At 40.6% G+C, this 12,005-nt stretch overlaps 1 protein-coding gene across 6 annotated transcripts in view; it reads left to right on the top strand.

Moving 5' to 3' along the window:
• OXR1 (oxidation resistance 1) overlaps window positions 1-12,005 on the top strand; it is a 455,696-nt gene that overhangs the window by 343,221 nt on the left and 100,470 nt on the right. For 2 of the 6 annotated variants that reach the window (XM_082674599.1, XM_082674596.1), the window contains exon 1: window positions 11,274-11,544. The exons of 3 other annotated variants lie outside the window; for them this stretch is intronic. In XM_082674599.1, the coding sequence (XP_082530725.1) occupies window positions 11,346-11,544 (199 nt within the window). In that variant the 5' untranslated portion in view covers window positions 11,274-11,345. Of the gene's footprint in view, window positions 1-11,273; window positions 11,545-12,005 lie in introns of those variants that run through there. One more of the 6 variants, XM_082674600.1, reaches the window with a different exon arrangement.

Genomic DNA, 12,005 nt, shown 5'->3' with positions numbered 1-12,005 from the left:
CATTAACTTTCCCCTCAGGGTTGACATGAGATCTAAAGGAAATAATGTATGAAAAATTCTTAGTACAATGCCTGGCATAGGAAGCAATTGATAATATGTTCATTATTATTACCTCAGGATCCCTCACAAGATGGTGTCATAATAGTTACTGGTCTCTGGACTTCATTTTCACTAACAGGAAAGACTATTACAGAAACAACAGGAGCCCAGCAGTGATTCTCAATCTTGGCTACACAATGAAATCAGCTGGGCAGTGTCCTCCCTGATGTCTGTATCCTACCTCTAAGAGATTTGGATTTCATTGATCAGGAAGGTGGCCTGAGCACTGGGATTTCAGAAGATCCAGAGGTCCTCAAATGTGTAGCTAAGGCTGAGATCCACAATGGGAACCACAAAAATGGGTTGGGATCCAATCTAGAGAAAAGATGGACATGATTTCCTACATTCATTCGTTCAACAGATACAATACCTGAGTGCCTACGATGTGCCAGGCCATATTCTAAGCAGTGAAGGGAGTCCCTGTACTTGTTGAATGCTAGTACGGAGAGACAGACAATAAATAAGACATTTTAATCTAATTTCAAAGATTAAAACTGAAGCCTACATGAGAGATGATAGCATTCCAAACAATCGAAGTCATCAATACTCTTACTGAGAAAGCAAAATGGGGAGAAAGCAGTGTGACTTAACATGTTCTCTGAGTTTAGTTCCTAGAAGAGATAAAAGTAGGAAGGGCATATTAACCAGGACAAGTAAAAGGATGGCATAAAACTGTAAAGAGTGTTAGAAAGGTCAAAACACAGAGCGAGGTTTCAGAAACACTAAAGGAACCAGCCAACTAGGATCATTCTGTGAAAAGGGAAGTCTTTGAATAAAGGAGAATAAGAAGCCGGTATGAGGCTCCCTTCTTGAGGAAGATGTACATTGTTGAACCGATTATTAAGACAGAACAACTGTGCCTATTTTGCTTTTTCTCAATTAAGAATGAATGAGCTACATGTCAATTTAATAATCTAGCCAGAAGAACCTAGAAGGGTAGAGGAAAGTTTTCTTCCTCCCCAACAGAGCACTGATCGTATGTCAGGCTTGTGTCAAATGTCATGAACTTACACTGTTTTCATTAAACACTAGGTCACCATTGCTACCCCAGTGTGATAGCTGAGGAAACTGAGGCTAGGCAGTGTTCACTGAGTTATTCACGAATACAAATCAGGAAGCACTAGAGGCAGAAGGTTGTCTGTCTGGTTTAGCATCTCCCTGGTGCCTAGTCAGGGCCCCACATCTGTTGACTGATTGAATCAACAAACAAACTCCTGAGCATTATTAAAAAACAAAAATGAATGAGCTACTAGAAAATACAAAACAAAAACTGTGACACGGAGATTTATAGGCTAAGGTAGGTGAGGATATAGTGAAAGACCACCTACATCCACTTTGCATAACTTGTAACCTCTTTGTCCAGAAAACTTGATTATCAGGATATTTTGATATGTGGTCACAGACCCTTTGGTAGTAATAGTATGAGAATGATACTATATAATTTGTGAAAATTATATTCCCTTTTGTACCAAACAAACCTCAAATATATATAATGACTTAAATACAAGAGAAATTTATTTCTTGTTCAAGTCCAAAATTGGTGTTCCTGAATGGTGGGTGGCTCCCCTCTAAGAGTAGATTCAGGGACCCAGGTTCCTTCTATCTTGTGGCTCTACCATCTTTAACAAATGGCTTCTTGGGTCTTCCTGCTTATCTGCTTCCAGGCTGTGAAAGGGAAAGACCGTGAAGGGTCATCAGTGGGATGCTCTTGTGGGCCAGGCCTGGAAGTAGCACACGTCACTTTTGCAATCCTTCCATTGGCTAGAACTCAGTCACTTGGGCACCATGATCAAAAAGAAAGCTGGGAAATATAGTATGCCCAGGAAGAATAATCAGATTTGTTGACAGATAACCAGTCTTTACCAGGATAACAGGAGATCTGCCAGAAAACTATAGTTAGATGAATAATTCAAATTTCAAAGGATGGGGCTGAAATGGAGTTGAAGGATACAGAAACAACAAAGGTTTGAAACCCATTGGGAGGGGATAAACAGTGATCGGAGTCTGTACCTCATCTTCTTCTGTCCATTAGAAAGGCATTTAACAAATATATGACATAGTTGATAAATGAAAACTGGGTAATGGTATCATTTAGTGGATTCATACTTCTTCAGATAAGTGTGTCCAGCGAGTGGTAATCATTGTCAACCATGAAGGCACTCTCCTGTGCTGTGCCCTGGGACTCTCCTTGCCCATGTCCCAAATATTTTTAGGAACAACTTGAATAGAGATAAATTTGTGGCTGAGTCAGGCAAAGAGATAATTGAATGATACTTCAGTGAAAGAATTAAGAGTAGTTTCAAAATGATCTCAGCAATCTAGAACATGGGTCAGCAGCATTTTTCTGAAAACAGCATGGAAGTAAATATTTGGGGCTTTTGGGTCATAAGGTCTCTGTCACAACTAGTCATCTCTGCTGTTGTAGCATAAAAGCAGCTATAGACAATACATAGATGAACTGGTGTGGCTGTGTTCCAGTAAGACTGAATTGATAAAAACAGGTACCAGGCCAGATTTGATCCATAAGCCATACTTTGTTGAACCCTGATCTAGAAGTATAGGCTGAAATTTGAAGGCAATAAATCTAAATTTGTTTACTTAAGGCCAAGGGACAATGGGTCTAACACTGAACATGTGTGATATCCTTTCTAATCAAAATAGAGCTGCAAGATAGGTATTATTTGCTCTTATTTTACAGATAAGAAAGCTACATCTCAAAAGTAAATACTTTGACCCAGCTTTCACATCTGGAAAACACTTTATGGGACATCCTGCCACTTTAACAAATGTTTGGGTGAATCGAGAGTCACAACTCATTACTCAAGTCAAAGATGGAGCACTTCATGTGGCAGCACTCCCTGTAGAAAAGCCCTGGATTCTTCTGGCTCTGCTCTTATCCAAGTGTGTGACCTTGAGAGATTCGCTTGACTTCTCTGGGTCTTAGCTAACAAATCAACAAATATGAGAGGCTCAAACAGATGAACACCAAGGTCTCTCTCAGCTGTAACAGGGTTGCTATTACTAAATTAAGGGCAGCATGTGAAAGAGAACTGAGACTTACTCTTTATAGCTCTAAAAGCAATTCTTTTTAAACTTCTTCTAATATAGTTTTACCTAAAACCAATATATAGAACATAAAAATGGCATTTTATGAGCATACATTTGTTTTACAAGTTCAAATTTATAATATTTTCTGATCATAAAGACATTTACTGAGAGAATTAGGCTGATGTGAATGAAACTGAAGTTTTAAACTGGGAGTGATGGATGATTGATGGGTTCTTAGCATCAGCACCTCAGCATTCTACTCATTGTGTTTTGGTTTGTTTGCTTGCTTTTGGTTGTGAAATGTCAAGAAAATTCTTATTCACATACATCATTTAGATGGTAAATTAATAAATATTCTTGGAATCTGAGAATACTCGTCAGAATATAGAAATGGCAAGAGAGGCCTGAAAAACAAAACGCATGAATTTGACAACGTAAATCAGGAAGTCTTTTGTATACTAACTTGGAATATATGATAAAAATCAATGTAAATTAAGCATTTGTAAACCCTTGTATCAGTCAGGGTTGGCTAAGCTTCTGCTGTGGTGCCAAATGAACCCCTAAACCTCAGTGGCTTACTGTAATAGTGTTTCTTTCTTTCTTTATTTCTCACTCATATTACATGTCCAATTCAGACTGAAGTTGCGGGGAGGGACTCTGATCCACGTAGTTTCTCAGGGATCCGGGTTATTGGAGATGGCTCCACCATCTCATAGCTGTGCCACCTGAAGCAGGTGGTATCCTTGGTTGCTGAGGCAGGGGCAGGGGCATATGGAGTGTAGAACATTGGCTGCTTTAAAAAGAGGCTGTTTCTTTACACATGTGAGTGTAAAACACGTCACTTTTGCTCAGTGTTTGTCAAAACTAGCCTTGTGGCCCTATTCAGAAGTAAATGTGTGATTTGTGTGAACTAAATATGCAAAGCACTTAGAAGAACTGTAAAGGAGCAGATCTCAAACACGGCTCATCATCAAAAACTGAGGTTCCTGAGCCCCACCCTACAACCCTGGAATCAGGATCTCTGGGGTATAGTAGGGAAATCTGTATTTTTTTAAATGTTCCACAGCTGATTCTCATTAACTGCAGGATGTTGCTGCTGGAACAGGAATGTTTTTAAAGTGGAGGAAAGGCAACAGTTAGATCTATGGATTTGAGATTACCCAGCTGCAGTGTTGGAGATGATTAAAGAGGGGAGAAACTAAAAGCTGGGAGGTTTCATGTCACACAACACGTAGGGTTTAAACATAAGTGCATGTGTTTATGTATCATGCAGCCTAACAATGCTGTTGTATCTTTCTCTGTATGTTTTAAGAATCTCCTCCCCACACCTTTCTTCCTTAACTCCAGAAAATTAGTAGAGTAGGCACAAAGTGGCTTCCAACCAGTCTTTGTTCACTTCATTCATTACATGTTTTTCATGCCACTGCTGCTCATGGTGTTGGTTGTAGAGCCAGCTTAGTTCCCATAAGAGGCCCTGGGTTGGGAGTGGGGAGTGGGGTAGGTGGGCTTAGTCTGCTTCTCTCTTGAGAGGTAGCTGGAAGTGGTCAAACTTTTCTTCATGCCTGTTAGAACAGCACAGAATCTGGTTCTATTGATGTTTCTGTTGCCTTGTGAGAGCTAAGAGTAGATCTGCAGTGGGAGAGAATGGCCAGTGCATGACTCTTTTGAAAATCAAACCTATCTGGCTAGTGCTGGATTGACCATCCAGGTTTGGGTTTCTCTTCCTGTATGCAGTCTGGATTTTGGCTAATTTACCTGGTATTATTAGCATCTTTCCCATATGTTGTTTGGGATGGGGAGGTGGGGAGTCAAGGAACCCCCATACACTTTAAGAAGAGGATTAGGTTCTCTTCCTTTCAAATATTATGCTCAGCACTTACCAGTCTTCTGCTCATGCACCCTTGCTGAAACAAGTGGAATATTGATAAGAACTTGTTATTGCTGCCCAGAACTTTGTCTAAGAGAGATGGATGGACTTGTAGGCAGGTTCTATTTTTATTGCCATGCTTCATTTTGTCTTGTATTGATAGACCCCAAAGTTCAATTCCCCATAGCCCCTCCAACAAGAAAAAATAAAAATAATAGTATCTAATTACCAGCTACAGACTGAAGCTGGAAACTGGCATTTTGGTATAAAAATAATAGCTAGCAACAGGCTTAGGTTTCTCCAAAGTTGTTTTGCTCTTTCTTTTCCTTTTTGCATTTCCATTTTTCTAATACCTTTTAAAAAAATACAGAGCAGAGATACGGAAATTATTTCTAATATGGTCTAAACTAAAACAACTGATAACATACAAATGTAAACGTTCATAAGAGACTACTATGAACAATTACATGCCAATAAATTGGATAACTTAGGAAAAATGGATAAATTTCAAGAAAAATTCAACCCAAAACTGAATCATAAAGTAATAGAAAATCTGAACAGATCAATAATTAGTAAGAAGTATGGATCTGTAATCAAAACATCCCCAAAAACAAAGGCCCAGGACCGGATGGTTTCACTGGTGAATTCTACCAAACATTTAAAGAAGAATTAACACCAAAAAAAACTACAGGACACTTATCTCTGATGAATATAGATGCAAAAATTCTTAACAAAATACTAGCAAACAGTGGGATTTATTCCTGGGATGCAAGAATGATTCAACATATGTAAATCAATAAGTGTTATATACCACATTATTAAAATGAAAAATAAAACTAATATGATCATCTCAGTAGATACAGAAAAAGCATTTGACAAAACTCAGTATCCTTCCATGACAAAAACTCTCAATAAATTGGGTACAGAAGGAATGTACCTCAAAATAATAAAGGCCATATATATGATAAGCCCACAGCTAAAATCACACTCAGCAATGAAAGGCTGAAAGCTTTTCTTCTAAGATCAGGAAGAAGACTAGGGTGCCCACTGTCACCACTTTTATTCAACATAGTACTGGAAGTTCCAGCCAGAGCACTTAGGCGAGACAGAGAAAAGGCATCCAGATTGGAAAGGAAGAGGTAAAGTTACAGATGATATGATCTTGTATATAGAAAAATCCTGAAGACTCCATAAAAGTACTGTTAGAACGAATAAATAATTTCATAAAGTTGCAGGATACAAACTGACAGAGAAAGTCAGTTTGTTGTATTCATATATGCTAAGAACTATCTGAAAAAGAAATAAAGAACACAATCCCATTTACAATGGCATCAAAAACAATAAAATACTTAGCAATAAATTTAACCAAGGAGGTGAAAGATCTCTACTTTGAAAACTGTAAGACACTGATGAAAGAAATTGAATAAGACACAAATAATGGAAAGGTATCCTGTGTTCATGAGTTGGAAGAATATTGTTAAAATGTCCATACTACCCAAAGTGTTCTACATATTCAATGTGATCCCTATCAAAATTCCGATGGCATTTTTCATAGAAATAGGACAGGCAATGCTAAGATTCATACGGAGTTGCAGAAGACCCCAAACCGCCAAAGCAATCCTGAGAAAGAGGAACAAAGCTGATGCATCACACTTGCTGATTTCAAATTTATTACAAAGTCATAGTAATCAAAACAGTGGGGTACTGGCATAAAAACAGACACATAGGTCAACGGAACAGAATCAAGAACCCAGAAATAAATCATGCATATACCATCAACTATAATGGAGCCAAGAATACAGTTTCTTTAATAAATGTTGCTGGGAAAACTGGATAGTCACATGCAGAAGAACGAAATTCGACCCCTGTCTTACAACATACACAAATATTAACTTGAAACAAGTTAAAGACTCAAATGTGAGACCTAAAACCATAAAACTAAAAGAAAACAGGGAAAATCTTCCTTGACGTTGGTCTTGGCAATAAATTTTTGGATATGACTCCAAAAGCACAGGCAACAGAAATGAAAATAAACCAGTGGGACTACATCACAGTAAAAGAAACAATCAACAAAATAAAAAGCAAACCTAAGGAATGGCAGGAAATATTTGCAAACCACTTATCTGATAAGGGGTTAATATCCAAAATATATATGGAACTCATAAAACTCAATAGCAAAAAACCAACAATTGAATTAAAAACTGGGCAGAGGATCTGAATAGACATTTTTCCAAAGAAGACATACAGATGGCCAAGAGTTACATGAAAAGATGTTCAACATCACTAATCATCAGGCAAATGCAAATCAAAACCACAATGAGATATCACCTCACACCTGTCAGAATGGCTGTTATTAAAAAGGTAGGAGATAAGTGTTAGCGAGGATGTGGAGAAAAGGGAACCCTCATACATTGTTGGTGGGGATGTAAATTGGTACAGCCACTATGGAAAACAGTATGGAGGTTCCACAAAAAATTAAAATTAGAACTACTGTATGATTCATCAATTCTACTTCTGGGTATATATCCACAGGAAATGTAATCACTATCTCGAAGAGATATCTGCACCCCCATGTTCACTGCAGCTTTATTCACAATAGCTAAGACATGGAAACAACCTAAATATCCATCAATGGATGAATGGATAAATAAGATGTGATATAGATACACAACGGAATATTATTCAGCCATAAAAAGGAAATACTATTTGCAACAACATGGATGGACCTTGAGGGCATTATGTTAAGTGAAATAAGTCAGACAAAGACACATACTGTATGATCACACTTACATGTGGAATCTAAAAAAACTGAACTCATAGAAACAGAGAGTAGAATAGTGGTTGCTGGGGTCTGGAGGTTGGGGGAAATGGTGAGATGTTGCTCAAATGGTATAAATTTCCAATTTCAAGTTGAATAACTCGTGGAGATCTAACATATAACCTGGTGACTATAGCTAACAATATTGTATAGTTGAAAGTTGCTAAGAGAGTAGATCTTAAATGTTCTCATAGCACATATACAAAAAAGGTAACTATACGAGTTTATAGAAATGTTAATTAACTTTACTGCAGTTATCATTTTGCAATATATACTCCTATCAAATCATCACATTATATACCTTAAACTTAGAATATGTTCTATACCAAAAAAATAAATCCAGCAATTCAACTTCTGGGTATAGAGAGAAATGAAAACATATGTCCACAAAATAATTTGTACATAGATGTTCATAGCAACATTACTCATAATAGCCAAAAAGTGGGAATAATACAAATATCCATCAACTTATAAATGGATTAATAAAATATGATATATCCCTATAATATTATTTGGCAATAAAAAGGAATGACATACTAATACCTGCTACAACATGAATAAGCCTCAGAAACATTAGGCTAAGTGAAAGAAGTCAGACACCAAAGACCAGATATTGTATGATTCCATTTATGTGAAATGTTTATAAAAGGCAAATCCATAGAGACAAAAAGTAGATTAGTGGTGGTCTATGCCTGTGGTGGAAATGGGGAGTACTAGAAATGGACAAGAAGTTTCTTCGGTGGGTAATAGAAATGTTCAAAAATTAGATTTGGGTGATGGTTTAACAACTGTGTAAATATACTAACAACCATTGAATTGTATACTTTTAACAGATGAATTATATGGTTTGTAAAATCATATGTCAATAAAGTTATTTAAAAATAAGGCAAAGGGGGCTTCCCTGGTGGCACAGTGGTTGAGAGTCCGCCTGCCAATGCAGGGTACGCGTGTTCGTGCCCCGGTCCGGGAAGATCCCACATGCCGCGGAGCGGCTGGGCCCGTGAGCCATGGCTGCTGAGCCTGCGCGTCCGGAGCCTGTGCTCCGCAACGGGAGAGCCCACAGCAGTGAGAGGCCCGCGTACCGCAAAAAAAAATAAATAAAAAATAATAAATAAATAAAAGTAAGGCAAAGGTTTGCTGGAGGAGGCATGCACGATATATAAGGACACTTTTTTTTTTTTCTTAAAGGATGAGAGGAATATATGTGGTGATATGGCATGATAAGGAGGAAGGAACCAGAGTGGAGAGAGAAAAAATAATAAAACGCAAAGGAATAATAAGGCTGACAAGTCATAGACAACACACACCAGACTAAGGTCAAGAATTAATTTGGAGAACGAGAGGCATGGACGTGTAAGGACCTCCTTCCTTCTGAGGCAATATATGGAGATGAGCTTGTAGATTAAAAAGGAAAGGGGAAGAAAAGTGAGAGTGTTTATATTTCATGGCCTATGATTTTAAGTCATTTAGAAGACCAAGTAACATGTTTGCGTAATGAATTTGGTAACTTCAGGAGGATGGTGATGGGTCAGACAACAAATGGGAAGAATAAAAAGGAAAGATGACGAAATGAGTAAAATGATTTTAGAGACATTAGGGCTTAGCTGAGTTTAAATAAAAACTTGTAAAGCACTTAATCATCAAAGTTATACATTTTTATCCAGCAGCTCTAGCTTTCCATGAAACAGAAGCAGAAAAAATTGATGGGTTAACTGCTTGTAAACCTGTATTTGAACTGGTAGAGTACAGGTTCCTACTAAGGTTAGATGTAAAAGTGCAGATTTAATCAGGTATAAAATACTCAACCACTATTTTGGATATGATTATCACAAACTAATGGCAGATTTGAAGATGTAAAATATATTTTAGAAAAAGGATTTCACTGTAGTTAATCAGGATTAGACTTAAGTCATTGAAATTCAATTTGTAAAGCTTACTGAGCCTCTCTGAGATCTTGGAAGTGGTGCTAAGCTTGGTAATGCTTCCTTCCTTATGAAATGGAAATCGCAGAAGAACTGGGATCCACTTACCACTCTACCAAATGGGTTCCAAGGAGGTACAGAAGGAAGTCTGGAGCAGTGCTTTCCTAAGCAGCACATCTGAACACAGGGATGGTTGCTGAATATGCATATTCCTGGGTCCTTACTCAGAAACACTGTGAAATCACACTCTGGGGGTACAGCCCAGACAGTCTCTACATTTAACCAAGTATAAAGGTGATGCTGATGTTAGAATGGTGAAGTTTGTCCAACCTATTAAGAATTTAAGCTGAAAATGGTGATGATGGGAAAAAGATCAGTCAAATAATTTAAAAGGGGGGGCAGGGCGGAGGATAATCTTTAATGGTTTGGCAAAATGCTTAAGTTCCTCAAAGATGTTTTCTGGACTCCACTGTTCGGTATGATTAGCTCTTCAACTTCCTAGTTCAAACCTTTTCTTCAAATGCATTAATAATCTGGTAATTCCAAGAAAGTTTATTTACCGCATGGGAAAAACTAAAACAGCTATGAACAGATGTGAAAGGAAGAGAATAACCAGATCTCACAGGAAACAAAATCGGGTAGTAAATGTCTGTCAAATGTCGTTGCTCCTTCTCTGCTTAAAGGAGGATAAAGTTGCACACTGAAGCCCTAATTACCTTGCCTTACAGGACCAGAGTCATGGAATGTCAAACTCTAACATCAGTTCCTAATGCCACGGCGAACCTCAAACGTGACGATTAATGTTTTATTTTACAAAGATGGTCTCATAAGGCTTCCTAGGAAGCATTTTATCTGGGTTGTTTTATGTTAACTACGACTTTAGTTTTACCTTAAAACTAACATTCTCTCCTTCCTCTCACCCACCCCGCCCACCAAAATTTCAAACTGCAAACGTTTCCTGTGGATTGTGCCCCTCCCCCTAACACACAGAGACTCACAGAAACTTTTGGACACACAGAAACTTTTGGACACTGCTCTCCTAGGCCCCCAAACTCTCCGCAAATCCAGCTTAGCCTCCCCAGGGCCATCCTTATACCCTTATATCCTTATACCCGGCTCTACCCTCGGGTCCCGAGGCTCGGCCTCCTCCCCATTCTGCAGCAGTCCCGAAAGTCCGGTCGGGTCGGGACTGGGCGGGGTAGGGCGGGGCAGGCCTGCTCCATTGGAGCCAGGCACGTGGGGGGAAGCGGATAGGTTCGGTTCGGCTTGCTAAAAGGCCGCCGCGTTTCGACGCTGCCTCTGTTCCAGGAAGTATATATCTACTTTACAAGCTAAGTTTGGCCCGAACTGGCGTTTGGAAGCAACAAGAAAAACTTTTCAAAACTTTTGTCCAGCTTCTTTTCCCCCGACGCCTAGTTCCCTGATGGTCCGCCCCGGGGCCAAGTTCCGGACGTCCCCTCCCCTTTTCCCTCCCAGCCTCCGGTGAGGCGTGCGGAGCCACCGCCCCCAGTGTCGGCTCGGACGCGTGGGTGGGCGAGCACAGAGTCTCGGCGGAAACCGTTGGCCTCCTCGGCGCCTGCCCGGCGGCAGCATGGACTACCTGACCACGTTCACGGGGAAGAGCGGGCGCCTTCTGCGAGGCACAGCCAACCGCCTGCGGGGGTTCGGGGGTGGCGGCGTAGCCCGGCAGGTGCGCTTCGAGGATTACCTGAGGGAGCCCGCCCAGGGGGACCCCGGGTGCGGGTCCCCGCCCCACCGGCCCCCGGCGCCGTCCAGCCCGGAGGGACCCGGTGAGCCCAGCCTTCCTTCGCGTCCCGCGCGACCGACCCGGGCTGAGGGCGGGGGGGAGGCGGAGGTGTGGGCGCTGCGCTGGGGGCGCGGCCCCGCGGGCCGCCGGCGTGAACGGGGTGGGCGGGGGGCGCGGGCCGGGCGTTGGCAGGTGTGCCGGGCCGGGATGGCGGCGGGACCGGGGCGAGGAGCGGAGGGCTCGCTCTGCTCTGGGGACGGAAGACTTGCTCGTGTCTGCGTCGTAGCTTTTCCTGCTCTGCTCTTCCTGCTTTCTTCACCTATGCTCGACTTTCCTTACCCCGCCAACTATTTCAAGGGTAGGATCCCTTCGTTTTTCCCTCCCCGTGAGAGGTGAATATTGAACCAATTGTGACGCTCATGTTTTCCCTCTTAGAAATCATTAAGAACGCTGTGCTTGACTTGGGTTTGGATTGGGTCATTGTTTTTATTTGATATTTGCCAA

This window comes from Grampus griseus (genome assembly GCF_964374135.1).
Source record: "Grampus griseus genome assembly, chromosome: 17".
NCBI classification, from domain to species: Eukaryota; Metazoa; Chordata; class Mammalia; order Artiodactyla; family Delphinidae; genus Grampus; species Grampus griseus.
The sequence above is the reverse complement of the archived record's forward strand: the minus strand, read 5'-3'. Positions and strand labels throughout refer to the sequence as shown.